This window comes from Osmerus eperlanus, chromosome 26 (genome assembly GCF_963692335.1).
Source record: "Osmerus eperlanus chromosome 26, fOsmEpe2.1, whole genome shotgun sequence".
NCBI lineage: Eukaryota > Metazoa > Chordata > Actinopteri > Osmeriformes > Osmeridae > Osmerus > Osmerus eperlanus.
The window spans coordinates 5,314,442-5,325,575 of record NC_085043.1 but is presented as its reverse complement, the minus strand read 5'-3'; the positions used below and the strand labels follow the sequence as shown (position 1 = coordinate 5,325,575).

General features: G+C 50.9%; 1 protein-coding gene across 1 annotated transcript in view; it reads left to right on the top strand.

Annotated features, from left to right (window-relative positions):
* LOC134012685 (adenylate cyclase type 1-like) overlaps positions 1 to 4,495 on the top strand; it is a 10,330-nt gene extending 5,835 nt beyond the window's left edge. Inside the window, exons 3-9 of the mRNA XM_062452225.1 lie at positions 18 to 215; positions 484 to 600; positions 1,714 to 1,860; positions 2,194 to 2,292; positions 2,774 to 2,888; positions 3,792 to 3,916; positions 4,141 to 4,495. Of these exons, the coding sequence (XP_062308209.1) occupies positions 18 to 215; positions 484 to 600; positions 1,714 to 1,860; positions 2,194 to 2,292; positions 2,774 to 2,888; positions 3,792 to 3,916; positions 4,141 to 4,470 (1,131 nt within the window). The 3' untranslated portion in view covers positions 4,471 to 4,495. The remainder of the gene's footprint in view (positions 1 to 17; positions 216 to 483; positions 601 to 1,713; positions 1,861 to 2,193; positions 2,293 to 2,773; positions 2,889 to 3,791; positions 3,917 to 4,140) is intronic.
* The last annotated feature ends 6,639 nt before the right edge of the window (positions 4,496 to 11,134 follow it).

Here is an 11,134-nt window from a genome sequence, read left to right as displayed (position 1 = left end):
GTGTGTGGGTGTGTGTGTGTGTGTGTGTGGGTGAGGGTGTTCTGGTGTGTGTGTGTGTGTGTGTGTGTGTGTGTGTGTGGTACTTTAGGGGAGGTTTTCTCCACTCTCGGGGTTATGACCCAGTGCTGGCTCTCCTGTTGTTCTCTGGTGCTCTGGCTCTGCACTCCAGACAACTGGACCTCAAACTGCGCCTAGACTACCTCTGGGCTACGCAGGTGTGTATGTATATATATGTGTGTGTGCGTGTGTGTTTGTAAGTGTTTCTAAGTGGGAGGGAAATGTTTGTGTGTTTGTGAGCCATTACTCCCCTCCAGTGGTCAAGACATGCTATTGCAGGTTAAAATCGGAAGCCCAATGCCTTAATTGTGAATAACCCCTCCATTCAGTCAGACAGTTTCTAACATTTCTCAAGATACTGCTCTGTTACAAGCTCCGAACTCCAAGCTGGTGGTGACATGTCGGATTTGTCTTGTGTTTCCGCAGGCTGAGGAGGAGAGAGATGACATGGAGAAAGTCAAACTGGACAACAAGAGGATTCTGTTCAACCTCCTGCCTGCCCATGTGGCCCAGCACTTCCTCATGTCCAACCCGAGGAACATGGTAGGCCGGTTGTCGCTTTAAACGTCGCTCGCGTCCCACCAGCCGGAAAGGTTGTAGCAGTGGGGTTGCCGTTGGGTCGGGGGTCGGGTCGCGGTCCTGTGTTCAGAGTGTGGTTCCGTCCGAAGGTGTGACAAAGGAGTTTCTCTCTGATGCTGTTTCCAGTCATCGACTAACATCCTCCACAACCCCTCCCCTCCACCACCTTCCCAGTGCCCGGTGATGAAATCAAACATCCTGGAAGTCCTGACCCCCCCCCCCCCCACATTTTTTGGTACATTTGGCTTCAGCGACGTCTAGCAAAGCGCCAATTCTGAAACAAAACTTCCTTCAAAACACGGTACTTTGACGTCAGGGATGATAGTGTTACGACGTCATTAACAACATCGTACCTGATATATATATATATATATGGTATGCATGGATACGGTCTTGTCTCTGGAGTCTATCTCCTGTTGCGCTTCTGACCTGCACATTTCACAGCATACAGTATCAGGTGGCCTCCCTCGGGTCCTGTCCATGAGAAGATTGAAGAGCACTTTTCTTGGAACTTATGCTTCAAGCAAATGGTGTATGTGTTTGGTTGTGTAAGTGAGTGATTGATTGTGTGTGTGTGTGTGACAGTTATGTGGGTCATGGTTCTCCAGGGGAAAGGCACAAGCTGGGAATGCAAGGGTGATTGAGATGCTTAGTGATCTTTCCAGATCCACAGCTTCTTCATGTCGTCGACAGAAAAGATGTGATCCTCCTCTTTGTCTGGCACTATTGGAACTGGACAATGCGCTGGGCTCTCTTCCAGTAGTGAGAGCTGACTGGCCTTGTCTCCTATCCCAGAACCTGTCCTAGTTATAAGCACTAGTATTAGCTCCTTTCCTATAGGACCTGTATTAATACTACACTAGTATTGTCTCCTAGGACCTATACTAGTTACAACTGACTAGTATTGTCTCCTAGGACCTATACTAGTTACAACTGACTAGTATTGTCTCCTAGGACCTATACTAGTTATAACACACTAGTATTGTCTCCTAGGACCTGCACTAGTTATAACGCACTAGTATTGTCTCCTAGGACCTGCACTAGTTATAACACACTAGTATTGTCTCCCTATCCCAGGACCTGTACTACCAGTCCTATGCTCAGGTAGGGGTGCTGTTTGCCTCCATCGCCAATTTCAACGACTTCTACATCGAGCTGGACGGCAACAACATGGGCGTGGAGTGCCTGAGGCTTCTCAACGAGATCATCGCCGACTTTGACGAGGTGAGCGTTTCCTCAAGCCCTCCCCCCTCCCCCGCCGCTTCGGTCAGGCCCCTGCTATCCAAGTGTCCCCTGCTACCCCGGGAACTGTGTCAGAACCTGGGCCATCGAGCCAACTCACTTTCCACCTCGGTAAAGTACGTTGCGTCTAGCGGATGGGTCGAGTTGCACCGGAACCTTCCGCGCTCAGAAGGAATACAATGGCAATCCAGGGATTCGACTCAATGCATGGTCCTCGATGGCGACCCTCTCTCTCTCTTTTCCGTCCATCTCTATGCCGTTCTGTCGCTCCCTCTCTTCCTGTTCTGACGCTCTGCTTTCCTCCGGCCTCTCCAGCTGATGGACAAGGAATGCTACAAGGACATCGAGAAGATTAAAACCATCGGCAGCACCTACATGGCCGCCGTGGGCCTGGTTCCTACCGCGGGGTCCAAGGTACGTCAACGAAGGCCACGCGGGCGCACTCGCCCCCGCGCACGCGGGCGTCAAGCGCGTGTGTGTGTCTACACACACTCTGAATTTATTTGGGATCAAGTATGGCCTCCACGCACTGTCCAAGTTTCCCACCAGATAGGGTTTCTATGTATTGATTTGTGTTTGCTGTCACATTTTGCTCTTCAAATCCTCTATGAGTGTAAGCGAGGGGGATTAGCTTTGCATGTGGCGTCAGCATATCCAACACTAATAAAGTTGCTTTAAATCCTGCATAACTGACAGACAAAATAGCCTTCTTATGCAAACTTTATGCAAACCAACTGTAAGAGCGCTGACTCGACTTCGCGAAGACCGAGACTAGTATAGAACGTACTATGTGGTGTAGTATCCATACTTGAAACATTTGCAGAGGTGGTCAAAAAATGGAATTCCACGACAGCTCTTCTTTCTTTCTCGTGTTTTCTTTTTTTCGAACCGCAAGGCGAAGAAGTCCATCTCCTCGCATTTGTGCACCGTGGCCGACTTCGCCATTGAGATGTTCGACGTCCTGGACGCGATCAACTACCAGTCGTACAACGACTTTGTCCTCAGAGTGGGTGAGTACAAGCGCAGGTCCGCGTACGCACTCACCCGCCGGAACACGCGCACACGCTCGGAAGTTGCCAACCTGTCACCGAACAACGCGCACCTTTTGGGTTTGGCCGGCGGACAGGAAACGCATCGCCGAAAGCGCGTTCCGACAGGAAACGCATCACGCGGAGCCCTGTGGCTCGGGGCTCTATTGTTCTGAGTATCCTGTGGGGAGCTCACGAGGGGGAACCTGTTTGGCCACCCCAGACTCTTCATGTATACATTGCCATCCTGTCTGCTGGGTCCGCTGACTGGAACTTGCGTGCGTTTGTGTGTGTGTGTGCAGGAGATTACAAAGCTGCGTAGGCCTGCTTTTGTCAAACCAGTACACGCACGTCCTGTGAGGCCAAATTCGGAAAAGGACACGGTGGAGGTGATATTTGGCATACAGTTACGCAAAGTATCGAAGTCCCCCAAAGCGACACCGACATGACGTTTTTCTCCTCGTTTCTCTGTGGACGTAGAGATATTTGGGGTACATCTCATTTAAATATAACACCCGCTCTTGCAGCTATGACGCGTGGTGTTCCATGAAGCGGTGTATTTGTAGCCATTGATACCAGTTGACAGCGCACACAAAACATGGTGCAGTGCAATGCTAATTCCAGCTCATCCAGCACTGGACTGTACTGTATTGGACACGGGTCAAATACAACAATCAATGACAAGACTGTATTTGAATAGAACCGAGGGCTATTTGACTTGCCTCACTGTCAACATTTGGGGGTCTTACCGTACATGGAACAAATCCATTGGTTCTCTCAAGTACTTGATAGTATTTCCAAAAAGTAATTGACCTGGGTCCACAATCTTTATGCTTGACTACATTCTGGTTATCGGGTGGCTCTAAGACGTGTCCTGTTGTGTAGGTATCAATGTTGGACCAGTGGTAGCAGGAGTCATTGGAGCCAGAAGGCCTCAATACGACATCTGGGGCAACACTGTGAATGTGGCCAGCCGAATGGACACCACTGGAGTACAGGGCAAAATACAGGTAGTGCACACCTGACACACGCACGGCACATGCGCACTCAAACAGACACCGACTGTAAATAGTGTGGCGCTCAGTCAGTATGTTACGACCTCCCTTGGGGCCTGATGTTCGAGTGGAAAGTGGAGGCCCTTTCTTGGAACTTGTGCTTAAAGGAAAGTGTGTGTGTGTGTGTGTGTGTGTGTGTCGAAAGCAGGCGTAAATACTTACTGGTCATCTCTCATCAGGTCACCGAGGATGTGCACCGCATTGTCAGCGCCCACTACGACTTTGTGTGCCGGGGCAAGGTCAGCGTCAAGGGCAAAGGGCAGATGCTCACTTACTTCCTGGAGGGGCGGAGCCACGGCAAGGTGCCTCCTCTAGGCCAGCCTCGGAACCTGGAGCGCCGGTCGAGCCCGTTGGCCCGGGCCAGCGTGTGCACCCGACTGAGCCCGGCTTCGGCCGTGACCGCCTACGGCGCTGCCCGCACGCCCGGCCCCGTGGCGTCCTCGGCGCCCGCCGGCAGCGCCATGCTCTGCCTGCCCTCGGCCTCCGTCCCCTCCGCCATGGAGGCGTGAGCCGTCTCCACGGTGACCGCGGAAAGCCTCGTCGGGGGGGGGGGGGGGAGGGGTGAGAGGGGAGGAAAGCAGAGGAGGGAAGGGAAATGGGAGAGGGAGAGAGAGAGGCGACGGGCGTCGCATTCGTACTGGACTATGAGCCTATGGACTATGAGTAATTGTCCGGTTGGGTGGGAGTCGTCCCGTCCCCCGTTCCCCCTCAGATATGGGGAAATCAAAAGAGAGAGAGGTGGACAAGGGGGACGACGTCTGTCGGGTGGGTCCTGCCGTGGGTCGAGGCGGTGGTGGGGGGGGGGCGTCCTCGCCTCACGGGTCGACGTCTTCACGCGGTCACACTGGAAAAGGGCACTGGCAAAGTGACCGACCCCCCCCCACACACACACACACACACACACACAACGCCCCCCCTCCCGCGTCGATCGGAGGCGAGGGAGAGGTTTCCCCCCTCCCCCCCTCCGAACAACCAAATCAGTACTGTAGCCTTAACAGCCACTCTTTCAACTACAGTATTATCGATGCCTTTTTCAAATCTCTCGCATGCGTTTCTTTTTCTCAGTTTCCGTCCAGTTTACCGCTGTAGTGAATCAGCCCTCCCGCTGTGTTGTGCTCCTAGCTACTATATCCAGAGTTCCATTCAGCCAGGTACCGTGCACATCCTTTCAGGTGGAGCCGTTCTCCCAGAACCTTGTGAGGACCGCGGGTCCAGAGAAGCCATACTTACGGTAGCACGCGCGCACGTCTCCTCTCGCGGTGTCGAACGGATGAGTCCCGATAGACGAGGCCAGCGCTGTTTCGCGGTCCGCCTCCGAGCGACGCTTGACTTTTCCAGATTCTTCCTCGATTCCCAGTCAAAGTGTAGCAATAAAGCAGCTTGTGTCCTCTGCCCCCCCCGCCCCCCCCCCACACACACACACCCCTATCCACCCTTGCCCCCCCCCCCCACCCACCACCCGCATGCAGTCGGGGGCCGTTTACGCAGGTGTCGTGACAGCATGCCTAGCCTCTAGCTCGAGCCTGTGTCTGTGTGCAACCAAAGCATGTCTTATGGGAAGGTGTTTATATTCGGTGTGTTGTGGGAGTGCCCTTCATGGCATATCGTAAAAACCTGCGTTTCCTTTTTTTCTTTCTCCTGCTTGTTCAGTGACGGATATATATCCGGTGTGAGAAAGATGACGTTCTCTGTGTCGGTTTTGGGCCGGATTCGTCGAAACTTTATCGACTACCGCGGCCGAAGGGAATGACGTTTTTTTTTTGGAGGGGGGGGGGGGGGATCACAAACATCTTTGCAAACCCCCCATCCCCCGCACACCACCCCGCCCCCCCGCAGATGAACTTAGCATGTCCCTTATGGCCTTCCGTAGCCTGAAGCCCACGCTAGGCTTCAATGCATATATGCATGAGGGGGACCAGACCATCGCGGGGCCCCATCAGCAAGCACACGTGAAGTTCGATCTCGTCCGCATGCACGCTAGGGGATAGCAGTTGTGTTGAATGTAAAGGTGCCTGTAGACCTGGGTGTTCCATGTGAGCTACGTGCGGTGCTGTGACCCTCTGGGGACATTTCAGGAAGGGAGGAAGGCTTAGGGACGAGTCGTCTCTCCGGTCGACAAGGAAACGAGTAGCTGGTTTGAATGAAACATCAAAAAATGTGCCAACCTATTTTCATAAACATATCAAACTCCAGTGTTCATCGGAGCACAGCAGTGTCTGTGACCACAGGGTGTTCGTGACCATTCTTTTCCTGGTTAAATGCTTGTATTTTTACTATTTGACCTGTCACTTTTGTACCTTCGATTATGGGAAGTTGTTTGATTTTGGAAGATTGTTACTCTATAACCATAAACGTATCTACATAAGTTTAAGGTCATCCTGTGTATTTGCAAGTAGTCTTAAGAGCATGTTGCTGATGTAACATCTGCATATTTTATGGTTATACGAGATTAAAGAAAAGCTTTTTTATATCCTTACTTTGAACAGTCACTGTTTGATGGAAAGGAGTTATATATTATATATTTCCTGTCAATTAAATATTTTCCTATGTGAAACGGGTATGCTATATGTAGGTTTATTCATATTTTAGAGAGAAAGTCTTTTACAGACAAGAGAAGCATCGGAATAATTGATTACTTCTGCTTTTGTTGGAATGTGTTTATCAAGACGTTTTCTTCTTTGTGAATGTACATTTTCTTATGAAAATATTTTCTACTAAGTGTTTGCACTGCTATGATATCGACGTACAGGTACAATATATTCAAATAAACAACCACTCAAGTCTTCGATCGCGTGTGTTCCATTCTTTGTGTTTGGCTGACATTTTGGTGTCTACATACTTGTTTTGCGTGTGCCAAAGTTTGTGCGTATGAACTCTGGTGACGTCACGGAACAGTCCGGAGGTTACGTAATTCTGGTCCCAATGAAACAGTGTGGTTGAAGAAAAAACAAACAACATGGGGTCAATGACAGCCAGTGGAACTGGGGGGCTGACCGTGAGGTAACAGCCTTGTATGGGGCAGGTGACAATAACATGTTAAAGGTCGATTCTGAGGCTGACCAAACAATAAAAGGTTTAATCATTCCCAGGATTGACACAGTGGATGGTTCTGGAGCTCGTTAGCATTGAGATGTCTACATGTGCAGGCCAAGGTCTGGAATCCCAGCAATGATCCAAAACATGTAGAGGTGGACCCATGTACCTGTGCTGTCACCCAGCCTTCCAGACCCTGGAGAGACTGAGATCAGAGCCGGGGGGGGGGGGGGGGGGGGAGAGAAGTGTGTGTGTGAGAGAGAGTGAGAGAGAGTGAGAGGGGGGGAGAGAGAGAGCGAGAGAGAGGGTGGGGGAGAGAGAGAGAGGGGGGGGAGAGCGAGAGAGAGAGTGAAAGAGAGAGAGAGGGGGGGGGAGAGAGAGGGGGGAGAGAGAAAGAGAGAGGGGGGGGGAGAGAGAGAGAGAGGGGGGTGAGAGAAAGAGAGAGAGGGGGGGGAGAGAGAGAGAGAGAGAGGCAAAGCAAAACAAAAGAGGTATGGGGGCTTCCCTTGTCCCCTGTGTTTGTTTGTGAATGGAGAGAGAGCGGAGGGGATGTTTCAAGTCCTGTTACAGGAAAAGGCGACTTCCAAACCTTCATCGGGGATTTGGAGAAGAAGGGAACATGTGTGCCTGTGCAACTGTGTGTTGCGTGTGTGTGTGTGCGTGCGCGTGCGTGTGTCAGTGTGTGAATGTTGAAGGAACTCTGATCATGTGGGCCAATACTATTTTTCAACTCCCCGCTTGCAACTTCCAGATTTGTTTTTACATTGTGTGTGTGTGTGTGAGAGAGAGAGACAGGAAGGGTGAGAGAGGAGGTTCTTTTGGGGGGTAGTGGGGGATGCACAGCTGTGACTGACATGTGAGATGGTAGTCATGGCAATTTGGCTGTGACCTGACATGACAGCATCACGGCTATTTTTTAAAGAGTCAATAATAACCAGATGGGGGAGTGGAGCTGGCGTGGGAGGGGGGGGGTGAGGGGTTGGGTAGGGGGGTCCAAACCAAGCAGGAATCTACTGACCCTAGTGAGGTGAGGCACTTCTCCCCCAGCCCAGCTCAGCCCACCCCCCACACCACCCCATACACAAACACACACACACCCCTCCCCATCAAACCCACAAAAACACGTTTTATCATTAAAGACTGTTGATCCACTTTAATGTGTGCGCACATGCATGTCTGTGAACCATCTGTGGCGTGGATACAATCAAACGGCAATGCTTGGAAAGCCTAAGAACTAAACACTTGAAAGTGGGCCAGCACAAACACTTAGAAGATGGAGAAAAACAGGCGGAAATGACCTCCCAGAGCCAAGCGCTATCCGAGTCTGTTTATTGCCACTTGAGCCGATAAGAGTGGGCCAGCTTTGCTGAGGGGCAGGTACTCAGGGCAGGGTGAGTCAGAGGAGGCAAGCAAGACATTCACCGCAGGACCGGGAACGAACGGTGAGATAACGATCGTTTTATTATGCCACAATCCCTCCCTCCCCCCACCACCCCTCCCTCCCCTCCTCCCGCCCAACCCCACTTTTCCCCCTCCTCCTCTTACTCAACGAGCCTGTGTGTCATAACATCCCCTTTACTGTAAAAGGCCTCAAGGAAGCTGTAAACAACAGTCGGGCAGGGCGGATTGCCCAAGAGCGCGTGTGGGGGCGTTGTGTACATGTTCGTGACCTTGCGTGCTTCCATGTGGCCGCCAACACGTGCGTGTGCATAACGCAACTACCAGCGGTCTCCAGGTGTCCCGACCCAGGGCGCGCGTTGCAACTGCATCGCATGCCTCGACGCCAGACATGATCCAACTGAAATTCCACCCCGACCCTCCGTCTCCAAGAACCCCTTTCCCGACTGGGGAATGTCTGTCACGCTTGCCTTGTGTACAGTATGTTTGGGTGGCAACACGGGGGCCAATGAACTGTAAAAATGGTTGCGTAAGAGAGGGCTATGAACCATACTAACCCCCGGCTCCCATGAGTCCTCCGACGCTGTCAGGAGGAGCCCCTGTGAGGAGGAATCCTGTCCCCTCATTGGTGGAATCCGGACTCGGACGCACCGATGAATGGAATGTGACCGTCTTTTTGAAAAACACCATTCCAACGATCTGTTATTCAGGCTTTCGAGTGCTGGTCCAGATTAGAGTGACACGGGAGGTCGCAGGCAGAGGGTAAACAGGTATATGGAAGAGGGGTGGAACGTGGAGGGAGCAGGGAGGGAGAGAGAGCGAGAGGGAAAGCGAGGGAAAAGGGCACAAAACCATGTTGGGGTTGCATTTAGTTTCGATTTGCAGTTGTCAGGGGGGAATTTGTAAGTAACTTCATGTCTCAGGATAAGTGACGGCAAACCATCTTCCCCGTTCAAGGACTCTTGAATATGAGTTTTGGTACTGAGAGAAAATAACCCCCCAAAAATGAAGGATGAATTATGTGTTTTTATGTATTTTGACAAATCAACGCATTTCCTTCGATCAATTCACAGTCATTTCTCGAATCAATCGCCAAGCTTTGCTCTGGCCCTGACTTCCTCTTACTTCTCATTAGAACTTAGGCAAGGAAGGAAAACATAGTCACAACACACACACGCGCGCACACACTCGCGCACAGAGGAGGAAGCCAAACACAATAGACGCTGGCGCATGGGAGTCTGGATTTCCTGGGTTTCCCACACACAAGAACACAATCCCGCACAGACACATTTACTCTCTCTCTGTCACACACACACATGCACACACACACGCACACATGTACACACTCACGTGGACGGGAGTTCTACATTCTAGAACGCAGAGTTCAGCGGAGATTAGAGTCTGAGGCCACTATCATCACATTCCTGCTGGGTGAGGGCGAGCTCCCAATCCCATCCGGCCCAGCCCTGCCAATGTCTGGACCAGCCCAACCCTGACCCTACTAGTCCCAGGCCAAGTCTTAGTCGAGTCCAGCTGAGTCCAGTCCTGTCCAGCCTACCCCAGCCTAACCCTAACCCCTAATCCCAACCCCAGCCCCGAGCCTGAGCCTCGATTAGAGCAGTCCACCAGTCGATGGCGCACAAATATGAAAACTGCGGTGACCTTGCTCGGACCTTGCCGGGGTCCCTTGCCGCCCGGTCACCGGGTCCCTGTGTCCTAATCCCAGAACCATAGCTCAGTGACCTCAGTAACCCAGCCCTCATACGGAACGAGCGCAATTATCTCGGCAAGTGACTCGAAATCCAGGATTGAGGGTTTTCATGTCTTCGCGTTGCCTTAATCACCTCTTCTTCAGGGGGCAAGATGTACCGTAAAAGGAGGGTAGGGACAAGGGAAAGGAGGGTTTTCCCCCGTGAGAACGTGCGTACGTGCGCAGGTGTGTCTGCACGTGTGGGCATGAACTCGTTCGGAGGAAACCGTAAGTCACCTTTGATAATAGTCGCGATAGGAAAGTGTGAAATTGTGGTCCTCATCAGTGTTATTTCCCAAAGAGTTGTGGTTTTTAGGGTGAGAATTTGTGTAAGGGTTGGGTTTAGGAGTTGTGGATGGTTTTACCGTTATGAGCCAGGGTTAAGTTTAGGGTTCGGTTTTTGAGGTTAAGGTTAAGATAAGGTTAGGGTTAAAACCGAATTTCCCCCCTCAAGTGTATATTCATTTACAAGTACAATGAAAAACTCTGTATATTAAGGATTGTTTTTTGCCTTCCCCTTCTCCACAGCCATGCCATGTCCTACATAAGATTTCAATGTATAGAATAAAGAATATATCATCATACAAAGAAAGAAACAGGAAAGAAAAGCAAGAACACAATATATGCAGGTGCCAACCCTTCCTTCTTAACATAGCGGTTAAAACAATGGTAAATCGAAAGAGCACGCAAAACGACGACAATTTCATGAATTGCATCACGGTGATCGACACCATTATTCGACGAATAGGATCATAATAGTCATCTTTAATCCTTAGGAATTTGGAACACAGGATGTTGATGGGAACTGAATTGTAGCACAATTGTTCCCACGAGAAAGCAGTACAAAGGTGCACACCGTGTGTCTTTGTGAGTGATGCCCATTAAATATAACAAGGCGAGGTTTACGTGACAATAAACGTGTATTGGAGTGTCATGAATGTGTGTGTCTTTTTAGCCTGATTTATTGAATCCAGTAAGAGGCTGTTCAATGA